Raw genomic sequence first — 15847 nt, forward strand, 5'->3', positions numbered from 1 at the left:
GAATTATATAGACAGAGGTTCAGGGGGTGTACCAAGATTGTTGGGAGTACCTATGTGGAGTATGTAACCTTTTTCTGCAGAGCACTGGATGGCTGGGTGAAGGGTAGCAAAGTGAATGATTTCCAAGGTCTCTTTGATTGAATTGCATGGGAGCACTTGTCCCTTAATTGTTTTCCAACACCTGATTGATAGCAAGCTGACTAACCCTAGGAAGCTTGTTGAAGAGGCGGACCGCTGGGTCAGCACCAGGGTCCACAAGCGTCACGTGGGAGACTCCGCCAAGGGTGGGCAGGGTCCCCAGCAGAAGAGTGGGGGGGGACAGGGGAAAACAGAAAGGGTTCCCAAAAGGCCCCCAGAGTAATACCCAAGGGAACCAGCAGAAGGGTTCTCAGCCTCCCCCACCCCCGAAGCAGGCAGGGGCCCCGACAGTTAAACCTGTTCCCAAGGGACCCCCACAATGTTATAAATGTGGTGAGCTGGGTCACTTTGCCAGTGATCCCAAGTGTCGCCAGTATGTGAAACCAGCACCCACTGGTGCTCTACCCAAGAAGATGGCTACAGTAGACTTTGGGGAGGAGATAGAAGTCCAAGGTGGGTGGGACCCCGTTCAGATGACCTTATTCTCACTAGGAGACAGTGAGATGGTCCCTAAAACCGACTTGCCCTCTAACACTAAGAAATATGGGCAAGTGGTGACCGTCAATGGGAGGAAGGTAGAGGCTCTTAGAGACACAGGCGCCAGTGTGACTGCAGTCCGGCAGCACCTGGTATCTCAAGAGCAGGTTGTACCCCATGCCTATTGTCGGGTTGTCAATGCTGACAACACAGAGAGTCGTTGTCCAATGGCTCAAGTTCCCTTTGAGTGGGGGGGGTCTCTGGTACTCTGCAAGTCGCTGTGAGAAATGCCATGCCTGTAGACTGTCTCCTAGGGAATGATTTGGAGAGCTCCCCTTGGGAAAAGGTGGAGAAGACAGCTCACCTGCGGATGGTGGGTTTACCCGACTGGGCGTGCGTGACCACCCGGTCAATGGCAGCCAGTAGGGGTGTTCAAGAGATCCTGGAGCCTGAGGGAGAGGCCCAGGATCCGGCCTTAGAGAGAGGGCGCAGGAGGTGTGGGAAACCGGCCCCTAAAGTTTCCACGGCCCAGGAGGAAGCAGGCCTTGAGGGGTATGCCCTGGAGCCTACCGGGGAACAGATAGCCGAACTGGGGGACCTGCCTGCGCTGACCCATTGGCAGCAAGAAGGAGGACCCTCCAGGGAGGAATTCTGCAAGGAGCAGAGAGAATGCCCCTCTCTCGTGGGTATGCGGCAGCAGGCTGCAGCCCAGGCCGATGGTGATCAGTCTGGTACACATTTCATTTACTGGGAGAATGACCTCCTGTATTCAGAGCCTAAGGTTGCTGAACCTGGGTCAGCCCGTGCGCTGGTGGTACCCCAGAAGTTCCTACTGGGGCTGGCTCATGATGTGCCATTAGCAGGGCCTTTGGGGCAGGACAAGACCTATGAGAGGCTTGTCACCCATTTTTATTGTCCTCAAATGCACAGGAGCTCAGATGCTCATTGTAGGACCTGCCAGACTTGCCAGGCAAGTGGTAAGAGTGGAAGGAAGCAAAAGGCTCCACTCCAACCTTTCCCTGTGGTCAGTACCCCATTCCAGCGAGTGGGAATTGACATTGTGGGGCCACTGGACCCCAAGACAGCCATGGGCAACAGGTTCATCCTGGTCTTGGTGGACCATGCCACCCGGTACCCTGAAGCCATCCCTCTGAGGACAGTGACGGCCCCCGTGGTGGGCCGGGCACTGATGGGAATTTTCTCACGAGTGGGATTCCCTCTAGAGGTGGTGTCTGACAGGGGCACCAATTTCATATGAAATCCCTTTGGCAAGAGTGTGGTGTAACCTACAAGTTCACCACCCCTTACCACCCCCAAGGAAACGGGTTGAGGAACCCATGAGGTGTAAGTGGGACGTCCTCTTACCATGCCTTCTCTTTGCATACCATGAGGTGCCACAGAAGTCTCTAGGGTTCAGTCCCTTTGAGCTTCTGTATGGCCACCCAGTACGAGGACCTCTAAGTCTGGTCAAGGAAGGCTGGGAGCAATCTCCCAGGAAACCTCCCCAGAATGTATACAGTTACATGCTGGCCTTCAGGAACCAGACTAGGCGTTTCAGGCAACTTGCTGAGGCAAATCTGGAAGCCAGCCAGGAGGAAATGAAGCGGTGGTACGACCAGAATGCCACTCTGGTGGAGCTTCAACCGGGACAAAATGTATGGGTCCTGGCCCCGGTGGAGCCTTGTGCACTCAAAGACAATTGGACCGGACCCTTTGAGATTGTGGAGCGCAAGAGTTCTGTCACCTATTTGGTGAACTTGCAGTCTCCCAGGAACCCTATGAGGGTCCTACATGTCAATCGATTAAAGCCCCACTTGGAGAGGTCCGAAGTGGGCATGCTCTTGGCCACAGACGATGGGGCGGAAGAGGAGTCCGAGCCTCTTCCTGACCTCCTGATAGCCTCAGAGCGAGACGGGTCAGTGGATGGAGTTAGCCTCTCACCCATCCTGACCCCTGAGCAACAGGATGACTGCCGCCAGCTGCTGGGGCAGTTTCCTGACCTGTTCTCCCTGGTTCGTGGTGTCACAGATTGGAGCGTTCATGATGTGGACACAGGAGACAGCTTGCCTGTGAAGCACAAGGCTTACAGAGTAACTGACAGGGTCAGAGCCTGCATCAAAGAGGAGGTCTCAAAGATGCTTGCTCTAGGGGTGGTTGAGTCCTCCAGCAGTCCTTGGGCCAGCCCAGTGGTCTTGGTCCCAAAGTCTGCAACGCCGGGTGCCACACCCGAACTCCGGTTCTGTGTGGACTACAGAGGACTCAATTCGGTCACCAAGACTGACGCGCACCCCATCCCCAGAGCTGATGAGCTCATCCATCGGTTAGGGGCGGCATGGTACCTTAGCACGTTTGATTTGACGTCTGGGTACTGGCAGATCGCCTTAACTGATGGGGCCAAAGAGAGGTCAGCATTCTCCACACCAGATGGGCAATTCCAGTTCAGGGTTATGCCGTTTGGGATGAAGAATGCCCCTGCCACCTTCCAGAAGTTGGTCAACCAGGTGTTGGCTGGGCTGACCGAGTTCAGCGCCGCCTACCTGGATGACATTGCAGTGTTCAGTGGCACATGGAAAGAACACCTGCACCACCTCTGGGAAGTGTTGATGGCACTGCGCAAGGCAGGCCTCACGATCAAGGCAAGCAAGTGTCAGATCGGGCAGGGTTCAGCGGTGTACTTGGGACACCAAGTGGGGAGCGACCAGGTGGCGCCTCTCCAACCCAAGATTGAAACCATCCTGGCTTGGGAGCCCCCAAAGACCCAGACAGAGGTGAGGGCCTTTTTAGGACTCACAGAGTACTACAGGAGGTTTGTCAAGGGGTATGGCAGCATTGTTGCCCCCTTGACAGAGCTGACTTCTAAGAAGCAGCCCAGGAAAGTGATCTGGACTGACACCTGTCAGAAAGCTTTTGACACCCTGAAGACTGCCATGTGCACGGCGCCCGTGATCTTGGCTCCTGACTTCTCCAAAGAATTCCTAGTGCAGACCGACGCATCAGAGCATGGTGTAGGGGCTGTTCTCTCAAAGATGACTGAGGAAGGCTGGGACCAACCTGTAGCCTTCATTAGTAGGAGGTTACTTCCACGGGAACAAAGGTGGAATGCGATCGAGCGAGAAGCATTTGCTGTGGTCTGGGCACTGAAGAAGCTGAGACCCTACTTGTCTGGGACTCACTTCCGGGCTCAGACCGACTACAGGCCCCTCAGATGGTTCATGCAAATGAGGGGTGAGAACCCAAAACTGTTAAGGTGGTCCATCTCCCTACAGGGTATGGACTTTACGGTGGAGCATCGCCCTGGCACAGATCACGCCAATGCTGACGGTCTGTCCAGGTTTTTCCACCTTAGTGAAGAGGAACTCCCTGGGGTAGGGTAGTTCCCCCCACATTTCAGCTGGAGGGGACACGTGTTAGACCTGGCACCTTGGCGTGAGTCTCCCTTCCACTTTTTGCTGATGTGCCTCATGTGTTTTGTTGGTGTTAGCTGCTCAGGGCACTGTGCCACTGCCAATCAGTGCCACAGTGCAAGTGCTCCTTATGAAAAGTGTATGTTATGTTATGTTATGTTAAAAATACTTATAAAGCGCTCGTACACCAAACGGTTTCATGGCGCTAGTGGGAGAGATGCGGCAGAAGTGTAATAACCAAGACTTACGCATAAGCCTGTGTGAATAGAAGGGTTTTAAGGAGGGTTCTAAATCGAGAAAGGGAGGTTGCAAGTCTGAGCTCAATAGGAAGAGAATTCCAAAGTTGGGGGGCCAAAAAGGAGAAACTAAGGCCACCGTGTTTTTTCCGTTTACAGGGGGGGACGACGAGGAAGTTTGAATGAGAGGAACGGAGAGCGCGTGAAGGTGTATAGCGGAATAACAGGGATGAAATAAAAGCTGGGCCAAGGTCGGCTAGGGCTTTAAAGATAGTACAGCCCAGTTTGAAGGTGCAACGTTTTTCTACTGGAAGCCAGTGAAGGCTCTTCATCAAGGGACGGACATGTTGATGTCTCGGTTGTTGGAAGATAAGTCTGGCTGCTTGGTTCTGAACCAATTGTAGACGGTGAAGCTGGTAGACCGGAATGCCAATATTAGAGTTAGCATAATCTATGCGAGAGATAACTAGGGCCATGAGAACCAAAGTAAGGGCCTCGGTAGTCAGAAATCTCGAGATCTTTCGGATTCTGCGAAGATGAAAAAAACAAGATGATACCACGGCGTTGATTTGAGCTTTCATGGTCAGATCTTTACTGTTGGACCTGGCCCCTTTTGCAGGGTCATCCCTAAACTTTTTGCCTTCCTCCTATATTTTTTCTGATCTGTTGTTGGCTGTTTTATGACTCTGGGCACCTTACCACTGCTGCTCAGTGCTAAGGTGCATATGCTCTCCCTATGGTAAAATGTATACATTGATTGGTGTCCATGTTTGGCTTATTTGGTTTACTATCAGCCCCTAGTAAAGTGCACCAGGAGTGCCAGAGCTTGTAAATACAAATGCTGCTGGTGGGCTTGCAGCACTGGTTGTGCCACCCACAGAAGCGGCCTAGTAAAATGTGTCTAAGGTCTGCCACTGCAGAACCTGCGTGCAGTCTGGTACTGTCGCGCTGACTGCGCAAGTGCCCCCACTTGCCGGTCCCTAAACCTTCCCTTAACTACATATTAGTCACCCCTCTGGTAGGCCCAAGGGCAGGGTGCATTGTAGGCATAAGGTAGGACATGCCCTGATGTGTGTGGCATGTCTTAATAGTGAATTACAGCCATTTTCGTTTTCACTATTGAAGGCTACCTGCTCTCCATAGGCCAGAAGGGGCTGCTGGAATTACTACACGCTGTAATCCCAGTGGACTCAGAGAGCATGGTAGAAAGTCAAGTTTAGTATGCCTGAACTCAGAATAATAAAATACTTCTTTTAGTAAAGTTTATTTTAATATCCTGTGTTTGTAAATACTACTTTTAGAAAGTTAGTATTTACTGACCTGGCCATTTCAGTCCGCCTCTGCTGTGTGTGTGTGTTCTGCCTAGTAACTGTAAGGAGCAGGGCTGGGGAATTCCAGGAGACAGGCTGGCTGCCAGGTGGTGGGTAGAGAGATTACACCAGGATGGGTGGGAGGAGTACACCTTGACTCTGAATAGACCTGTGCTCTGCCACCACAATGCTGGCTCCGCCCCCTGTGGAGCGGCTGATGTCTCTGCCCTGCTGCTGAAAGGAAAGAGCAGAATCACCACAACAAAGTGCTCCAAAACTGGACTGAGCCAGGCCCAGGCCCCCTGGCGACAAAGAACAAAAGAAACTTGCTATAAAAGAAGGAGCCCTGCTCCTAAGAAATCAGATCCTGTTTGCACCAAGAAGAAACTCTGCCTGAAGAGAAGGACCTGGAAAAGCTGTATGGAGGAGTACTGTCTCTAAGCCTGAGAGACTGGCCTGCGGTGGGTGCCTTGCTGCTGGAAGGAGAGGAAGAAAAGACTGAGAAAGATTTTTGATCAACTTGTGCTTTACAAACAATCTCCTAGGGCTTGCTTGTGAACTTGCCCCCTGAATTGCGCCCCAGGAACAGTGGGCGCTACCTTTCCCCTGGAAGAAGAGAAGCTGCTGTAGGTGATTCTGCCAACGCTGACCTCAGAGAACCTGTGTGCCCCTCATCTGAGCACCGCGACTTCTGCCACTGGGACTATTGTGAGCACAGTTAAGGCCTGCCTGGCCTGAGCACAGCAAGCAACTGCCCCCTGAGCCGTAGCTCGCAAAGTAAGGAAGAGACTGACCAGGCTCCAAGCGCAGAGTCTCTGTGACCCCCCTGGCCGTGGAGTTCATTGTAAGGACCTGCGACGCACTGTTCGTCACCTGAGCAACGCCGACAGCACGCCGCGCTGAAAGATCACCCCCGAGCTGCCCCTCCTGCTTCTGAACTTTGTCGTGTACCTGGAAGCCTGGAACATCGCCCCCCAAGAAAAAGGTACTGTGCAGTGCAGCGCCCCTGTACGCAGCTTCCCTTGCTGTGTACGGCGATCGTCCCGCTTCGCTTCACACGCGTGAAGCGTGAACTTTGGCAACGTGCGAACCAGCTGTGCGAGGTGTCCCGACGAAGGTACGGCCCGTCCAGCATCACATACATTGACGGTGCTCACGCGGGAAGCGTGAGGTTCAGCAAGAGGCGTACCGGACGTGTACGACGCGTACCTACGAGGGTACGGTCCGTACAGTTCACGTCCAGCGTACGCGTGCTCACGCGGGAAGCGTGAGAAACGGCACGACGCGTCCAAACAGCGGTACGAAGCGTACAATACCCCTAAGAAGCCTCTTTTAAGTAGAAAAGTGCCATTTTAAGAAGTGTGGACTGCCTAAAAGCGATACAAGTAACTGGAACCTCATTTAAGTAGAGAACTGTATTTTTGAAAGCCTGCGTAAAGAAATGTTATATATAAAGAACTTTATTTTTACATAAATACAGCCTTGTGTCTCAGTGTGGTGGGTTGGTGGTTATTGTGTGGGACACTTTGAATGCTGAACCTAATGCCCTCTGGAATCTAGCCTGACTGCTCACGCCACGTTACCTAGAGGGTGAGCAGGGGTTATTTTTAAAGCGGTAATCCTACTCCCTGACTTAGAGGAAAGGGTCCCTGCTTGTCGCAAGTGCATGCCTGCGCCAACCAGAGACCCCGGATTCTAACATTGGTGGCAGCGGTGGGATTTACGGATTTGCATTTTTGGTGTCTGCGCAGTGAATATTAGCCATTGCACAGTGAGGACAGTCCAGTAGCTTGAGCCACAGAACTTTTTATTATTTTTTTTCGCTTGCCAAAAAAAGAAGATCCCTTGTGTTTGGAGTCATGCCTGGCCCAAACAGCATAGAGAAAACTGCGTCTGAAGCCTCTGAGGCTGGAGAGGTTGAATGGGATGAGTCAAAACTGGATAGCTATAAGAGAACTGAACTCAAGTACTTCTGCAGGAAGCCGCCACGAACATCACCCCCCAAGAAAAAGGTACTGTGCAGTGCAGCGCCCCTGTACGCAGCTTCCCTCGCTGTGTACGGCGATCGTCCCGCTTCGCTTCACACGCGCATGTCGCAAGTGCATACCTGCGCCAACCAGAGACCCCGGATTCTAACATTTACTTATTATGACTCCAAGGCTTTTCACGGAGTCAGCAGGTTGGGGGGGAGTACCTAGAGAAGGTGGCCAGTAGCTGTCATTCCAGGGGTTGGAGGTGCCGCCAGTCAGAACAAGCTCAGTTTTATCAGGATTGAGTTTAAGTTGACTGGCGTTCATCCAGTTGCTAATGAGACATAAGGTAGCCTGAAACCTGAAGACTGACGTGGTGGAAGAGTCAATTGTAAACACTAATTGAAGGTCGTCAGCATAATTAAAAGTAGCCACCTCACAGTTACGTAAGGAGCGGATCAAGGGAAGCATGTACAAATTGAAAAGCAAAGGGGAACGAGAGGATCCCTGAGGGACTCCGCAGGTCAAGCGTGCCCTCCTGGCTGAAAAAGTGTCTAGGCGAACAGCCTGAGACCGATTCTCAAGGAAGGAGGAGATCCATTTCAGGATGGTCCGACCAGGGACATGGGGAGATGAGGGGGGGGAGTAATAATCAGGTTGGCAGTCCAAACCTGATCCAAGATGTGACCCTTAACATGAGTAGCTGCATAGATATGCTGGGTGCAGTTAAGCCCAGAGACGAGGTCAGTATATTCCAGAGAGCTAGTGCTTTCCTTAATGTCCGAGGGCCAATAGTTGAAGTCACCTATAACAAGAATTTTTGCGTTGTTGATGACTAGTTGAGAGATGAGTTCGCCAGCCAACTGAGGGAAGGAGGGCATGTGTTGGGGGGGTCTATAGAAAAGCGCACAGATAAAAGGGAGATGGGGGGAGTCAAATTTTAAGATAAGACTCTCAACAGACAGTATGCCAGTGACTGTTAAAGCCATGAATCTAAATTTATGATGAATGATGGCAGCAACTCCTCCACCAGGTTTCCCAGGGGGTCTATTGGCCTGGAGTATATAGTACCCTGTGGGAATTGCTGCCAGAATGTCTGGTAGAGAATCGGCAGTAAGCTAGGTCTCTGAGAGAAATATGTCGGGTTGATTAGAGTCAAGAAAGTGAAATATTTCTAATTGGTGCTTGGGCAGTGAACGGGTGTTAAGATAGTAAAACTCCATACATGTCTTATTAGAGAGCGGGGGAGAGGTGTGGGCCGGTGTCTCGGCTAAGTTGGCCGAAATGCGCTCTCTAAGCGGGAGAGTGGGGAATGCAGATGACTCGTACCTAGGATGTAGGATACCTACAAAAGAAAGATAGGTTTTTATGCAGGGGTCAATTGGCCAATTCGCTTGAATACTACGCAGTTCAATGGCTGAATAGGACAAAGTTTGGGCAGAGTGAAGTGCCCCTAGCTCCGACCGGCCACGGACGGGCGCAGACGGGCTTGCCAGCGGCGCGCCCGCTGCGCGCGTCCGCTGCGCGCTCGTGCCAGCCTGCTTTTAAATAGTGGCCCTGGTACAACAAGATTGGTCCTCTGCACGCCTCTCTGATTGGCAGCCAGTAGAGTCAGTGCGCATGTGCAGAAGCGCAGACACTCTATCCGCGAATCATGCGCTTTCCTACACACAATGAAAGTCTAAAAACAGGTAAATTTGCCTTAAAAGAATGTGGACCAAGTTTCTAACAATTAAAAACAGATTGTGCAAAATCGCTGAATATTAATTATCGTACCGCGTCTCTCCCGGCTCACACCTCAGGAGTATACGTTGATTGGTGTCCATGTTTGGCTTATTTGGTTTAACATCAGCCCCTAGTAAAGTGCACCAGGAGTACCAGGGCGTGTAAATACAAATGCCGCTGGTGGGCTTGCAGCACTGGTTGTGCCACCCACAGAAGCGGCCTAGTAAAATGTGTCTAAGGTCTGCCATTGCAGAACCTGCGTGCGGTCTGGTACTGTCATGCTGACTGCGCAAGTGCACCTACTTGCCAGTCCCTAAACCTTCCCTTAACTGCATATTAGTCACCCCTATGGTAGGCCCAAGGGCAAGGTGCATTGTAGGCATAAGGTAGGACATGCCCTGATGTGTGTGGCATGTCCTAATAGTGAATTACAGCCATTTTCGTTTTTCACTATTGAAAGGCTGCCTGCTCTCCATAGGCCAGAGTGGGCTGCTGGAATTATTACACTCTATAATCCCAGCGGACTCAGAGAGCATGGTAGAAAGTCAAGTTTAGTATGCCTGGACTAAGAATAATAAAATACTTCTTTTAGTAAAGTTTATTTTAATATCCTGTGTTTGTAAATACTACTTTTAGAAAGTTAGTATTTACTTGCCTAACCATTTCAGTCTGCCTCTGCTGCGTGTGTGTGTGCTGCCTAGTTTCAGTGAGGGGCAGGGCTGGGGAATTCCAGGAGACAGGCTGGCTGGCAGGTGGTGGGTAGAGAGATTACACCAGGATGGGTGGGAGGAGTACACCTTGACTCTGAATAGGGCTGTGCTCTGCCACTACAATGCTGGCTCCGCCCCCTGTGGAGCGGCTGATGTCTCTGCCCTGCTGCTGAAAGGAAAGAGCAGAGTCACCACAACAAAGTGCTCCAAAACCGGACTGAGCCAGGCACAGGCCCCCTGGCCACAAAGAACAAAAGAAACTGTGTATAAAAGAAGGAGCCCTGCTCCGAAGAAATTAGATCCTGTTTCGCCAAGAAGAACCTCTGCCCGAAGAGAAGGACCTGGGAAAGCTGCATGGAGGAGTACTGTCTCTAAGCCTGAGAGACTGGCCTGTGGTGGGTGCCTTGCTGCAAGAAGGAGAGGAGAAGACTGAGAAAGACTTTATATTCCACTTGTGCTTTGTGAACAATCTCCAAGGGCTTGCTTGTGAACTTGCCCCCTGAACTGCACCCCAGGCACAGTGGGCGCTACCCCTCCCTGGAAGAAAGGAAGCTGCCGCTGGCGAATTGCCTTATCGCTGACTCCAGAGAACCTGTGTGCCCCCATCCCGCCGAGCAACGTGACTCCTGCCCGACTGTGCTGCTGTGAGCACCGTGACGGCCTGCCCCGCCTGGCCTGAACAAAGTAAGCTGCTGCCCCCTCGAGTCGAAGCACGCACCGTAAGGAAGAACTGACCATCTGAGCAATGAGCCTCTGTGGCCCCCGAGCCGTAGAGACCACCGCAAGGACCGACGACACCCAAGTTCGCCGCTTCTGGACGATGCCGCAGCGCCTCGCACTGTGTTCGCCCCCGAGCCGCCCCTCCTTCCACCAACCTCGAGGCGAGCCGTAAAGTCCCGAGGCGCCCCACCAAGCATCGTTGTCCTCTGCCAAGCGGGGCTGCAACGCGACGTGGGACGCCCCTCCTACGACTGCCGAGGCCGCCCGAAATCACCATCAAGAAAGAAGGTATTGTGTGCCTCGAACCCCCCAGCGTACTTGCAGCGTACGGCTGCATCCCCCGGAGCGGGGCGCGTCCTCGCGGGCCAACTGTACGGTCCGTACTGTCTTGGACTATCGTCCCCGTATGCTGATCCCAGCGGGAAGCGTGAGCACTGGAAGGGATCGTCCTGAAGAGCGTACACCCCGGTACGACACGTACTATCACCTGTACGGCCCGTACTGCTCTGTATGCCAGCGTCCCCGTCCGCCTGCTCACGCGGGAAGCGTGAGACGTAGGGGGGAAGCATCCCGAAGAGTGTACGGCCCATACTAACAGCGGTACGGCACGTACCAACAGCGGTACGACCCGTACGGACGGCGCTTCGATGCGCACGGGCCCACAAAAGGTGCAGATTGCACCCAAATCGTGCACTTTGAAGAACTGTGGCACCTTTAAGCATTGCAACCAAGTAACTGGACCCATATTTACAAGTGAAGACTGTAACTAAAGCCTGCTTGAAGAAACCTATATAATGAAGCTTTATTTTTATAAGTACAGTCGGGTGTCTCTGTGTGGTGGGTTGGTGATTGTTGTGGTACACCCTAAATGCTTAACCTCATGTACTCTAGAGTTTAGCCTGACTGCTCGCGCCACACTACCTAGAGGGTGAGCAGGGGTTATTGTCTGGGAGTAATCCTTTGCCCTGACTTAGAGGAGAGGGTCCCTGCTTGTCGCAAGTGTAGACCTGCGCCAACCAGAGACCCCCGATTCTAACAGGCGCTCTCCTCCTCTCTCCTTTGCACATAGCGCAGCACAGCATTTGCGGCTGCTGCAGGGCTCTACGTGATAAGAAAGTAAATCTGCCCGATGTCTGTATTAAATGTCGTGCTGTGCTCTGCTGTGTGATAGGGCAAGGGCGGTACTAAGTTATGGCGCGGCTGCAGTCTGCGGGGTCCGGCGCTTAAACACTGCACGATGTCTGGCGGAATACGAGACTGAGTAGAAAAGAAAGCTTCTCCTCACCGTTACCCCTGCCACGAGGACGCACACATGTCTGGTGCAAACCTTTGAGTGCCAACGTTAGCAGAAAATGCTGTGAGTCCACATCCGGGGAATCTTATGACCCATGGGACGCACCCTTGATGCAAAGGAGCACAAAGAAGCGTATAACGCTACGTTGAGTTTAGGGTTAAATACCAGCTAGGAACGACTCTCCAATCAGTTCCTTCCGTTACTTTTGGTGACACTGCACCATGCAATCCAGGCTTGTGTGTTTATCGGGCAAGATGTGGGGCATCATTTATGAAAAGTGACATATCGCTGCGAGAAAACAGCGATGCGTCACTTTTCATTGCGCCACCAATGATGCGTCATATTTACAGTATGGCGCATCATGTCGCAAGTGGTTACACATACGTCAGTATTTCTGACGTATCTGTAGGCGCAAAATGATGCAACTTCAACAATGGGTCATTTCACGTGGGCAAGTCCCATGTTAAATGTGTCTGCGTCAGTCTTACGCCTGCTATGAGGCAGGCGTAAGATATTGACGCATTTGCATCCTAGAAGTGGTGCAGGGAAATCTTATATATTTCACTGCGTCACTTCTGTGACCCTTTCTTGCATTGGAACAACCCCCCCTGCATACATTATACCTGTCGCAGGTATAATGTGGCGCAGGGGCTTACAAAGTAAGGCATCAGCTTAGATGCGTCACTTTGTAAATATGGTGCAACAAGGCTTATTTTTACGCCACTGGTGCGTCACAAAAAGTGACGCAAGGGCTCATAAATAAGCCCCATGGGGGCAGATTTACAATAACTGGAGCATCCGTGCATATCAGCAGGGATGCGCCAGTTATTTTGCTTCACAGCAGAAACCTCTTGCGCCACCATGGATGCGCCACATTTACAATGCGGCGCACCATGGCGCAAGAATAGACAGATGCGTGACGCATCTGATGCCGTAAAAGTGATGCAGTGCTGGAGTTGTGTCGCAAGCGCAATGCAACTCCAGCACTTCTCGGGGGCGCCCTATACTAGCTCTGCTGCGTCACACCTTACGCCTGCTACCAGCAGGCGTAAGGTTTTGGCGCAGCGGGGTCGGAAAGGTGACTGAGTGAAATCTTGTAGATTTCACTCAGCCAATTTTCCGAGGCGTTCCTGCGCCGGACCCCCCCCTGCGCCGGAACGCCCACATGAAACCTGACGCAGGTTTCATGTGGTGCACGGCTTTACAACGTGATGCATCTCCCTAGATGCGTCACGTTGTAAATACCCCACAGCATGGCGCTGGCTTTACGCCGCCGCTGCGTCACTGAAGTGACGCAACGGCGGCGCAAAAGTGGCGTACGGGGCTTGTAAATCTGCACCGTGGTTTGTAGGATCGCACAAAGACACACGAATCCGGCCCAATTCAAATGTTCTTTGCCAAAGGGCTGTGAATAGTCACGGTTCATATACGTGTTCATGCAGCGCAAAGTTCAAAAGCAGAGTGAAGCCGAGCTGATTTCAAGCGTTGCTGCAATGGCTGGCAGGTTCCAGGGGCAGACCCCAGGGGCAGACCACAGGGGCAGACCCCAGGGAGGGTGTGCCATCTACTGGGCCTGCTCCGAGCTCACTGCACCGCTCTTGTTCTAGTTATACATGTTCATAACTTGCACACATGCAATGACGGCACAGCACTGATCACATGTGCGCTCACATTGCTCATAAACGTCAGACTCCGCCCCACGGGTCTGTGCATGAACTGTGCATCCTTGACCCTCGCCCTCTGTGGTGCGGGGGTGTTGTGCATGTGATTCCCAGCTGTGCATGTGACTGACACCTGACTCTCATCTTTCTCCACAGGGGGCAACTCTCCCGACGAAGATGGGGTTGCAGGTAAGATTATTTTCTATGTGTAAAGTACAACTGTGTAATGCATGGTACGTAATGCACCGTGTGACTGTGCAATGTGTAATGCACAGTGTGACTGCGCAGTGTGTAATGCACAGTGTGACTGCGCAGTGTGTAATGCACAGTGTGACTGCGGTGTGTAATGCACAGTGACTTTACGCAGTGTGTAAAGGACAGCGTGACTCTGCACAGTGTGTAATGCACAGTGTGACTCTGCACAGTATGTAATACACAGGTGTGACATCGCAGTGTGTAATGCTCAGGTGTGACTCTGCACAGTGTGTAATGCACAGTGTGACTCTGCACAGTATGTAATACACAGGTGTGACTGCGCAGTGTGTAATGCTCAGGTGTGACTGCACAGTGTGTAATGCACAGTGTGACTCTGCACAGTATGTAATACACAGGTGTGACTGCGTGGTGTGTAATGCACAGGCGTAACTCTGCACAGTGTGTAATGTTCAGGTGTGACTCTGCACATTGTGTAATGCAAGGTATGTAATGCTCAGGTGTGACTCTGTGCAGTGTGTAATGCACAGTGTGACTCTCCACAGTATGTAATGCACAGGTGTGACTCTGAACAGTGTGTAATGCACAGGTGTGATTCTGTGCAGTGTGTAATGCACAGTGTGACTCTGCACAGTGTGTAATGCATAGGTGTGATTCTGTGCAGTGTGTAACGAATGGTATGTAATGCACAGGTGTGACTGCACAGTGTGCAATGCACAGGTGTGACTCTGAACAGTGTGTAATCCACAGACGTGACTCTGAACAGTGTGTAATGCACAGATGTGACTCTGCACAGTGTGTAATGCACAGATGTGACTACGCAGTGTGTAATGCACAGGTGTAACTCTGCACAGTGTGTAATGCACAGATGTGACTCTGCACAGTGTGTAATGCACAGGTGTGACTCTGTGCCCTGCATAATGCATGGTATGTAATGCACAGGTGTGTCTGCGCAGTGTGTTAAGCACAGGTGTGACTCTGCAGAGTGTGTAATGCACAGATGTGACTCTGCACAGTGTGTAATGCACAGATGTGATTCTGCGCAGTGTGTAGTGCACAGACGTGACTCTGCACAGTGTGTAATGCACACATGTAACTCTGCGCCCTGCATAATGCATGGTATGTAATGCACAGGTGTGACTCTGCACAGTGTGTAATGCACAGATGTGACTCTGCGCAGTGTGTAATGCACAAGTGTGACTCTGCGCAGTGTGTAATGCACAGGTGTGACTCTGCATAGTGTGTAATCCACAGTTTTGACTCTGCTCAGTGTATAATGCGCAGGTGTAACTCTGCGCCTTGCGTAATGCATGGTATGTAATGCACAGGTGTGACTCTGCACGGTGTGTAATGCACAGATGTGACTATGCACAGGCATAACTCTGTGCAGTGCATAATGCACAGTGTGACTCTGCACAGTATGTAATACACAGGTGTGACTGCGCAGTGTGTAATGCACAGTGTGACTCTGCACAGTGTGTAATGCACAGGTGTGACTCTGCACAGTGTGTAATGCACAGACGTGACTCTGTGCAGTGTGTAATGCACAGGTGTGACTCTGCACCCTACATAATGCATGGTATGTAATGCACAGCTGTGTCTTCGCAGTGTGTAAAGCACAGGTGTGACTCTGCAGAGTGTGTAATGCACAGATGTGACTCTGCAGAGTGTGTAAAGCACAGGTGTGACTCTGCACACTGTGTAAAGCACAGGTGTGACTCTGCACAGTGTGTAAATCACAGGTGTGACTCTGCACAGTGTGTAAAGCACAGGTGTGACTCTGCACAGTGTGTAAAGCACAGGTGTGACTGCACAGTGTGTAATGCAGAGATGTGACTCTGTGCAGTGTGTAGTGCACAGACGTGACTCTGCACAGTGTGTAATGCACAGATGTAACTCTGCGCCCTGCATAATGCATGATATGTAATGCACAGGTGTGACTCTGCACAGTGTGTAATGCACAGATGTGACTCTGCGCAGTGTGTAATG

At 51.7% G+C, this 15847-nt stretch overlaps 1 protein-coding gene across 1 annotated transcript in view; it reads left to right on the top strand.

The window, feature by feature from the left end:
- The first annotated feature begins 551 nt into the window (after nucleotides 1–551).
- LOC146863573 (E3 ubiquitin-protein ligase TRIM39-like) overlaps nucleotides 552–15847 on the top strand; it is a 137987-nt gene continuing 122691 nt past the window's right edge. The window contains exons 1-2 of the mRNA XM_085640882.1: nucleotides 552–591; nucleotides 13802–13834. Coding sequence (XP_085497008.1) covers nucleotides 552–591; nucleotides 13802–13834 — 73 coding nt within the window. The remainder of the gene's footprint in view (nucleotides 592–13801; nucleotides 13835–15847) is intronic.

Source organism: Triturus cristatus, chromosome 2_1 (genome assembly GCF_964204655.1).
Source record: "Triturus cristatus chromosome 2_1, aTriCri1.1, whole genome shotgun sequence".
Taxonomy (NCBI): domain Eukaryota; kingdom Metazoa; phylum Chordata; class Amphibia; order Caudata; family Salamandridae; genus Triturus; species Triturus cristatus.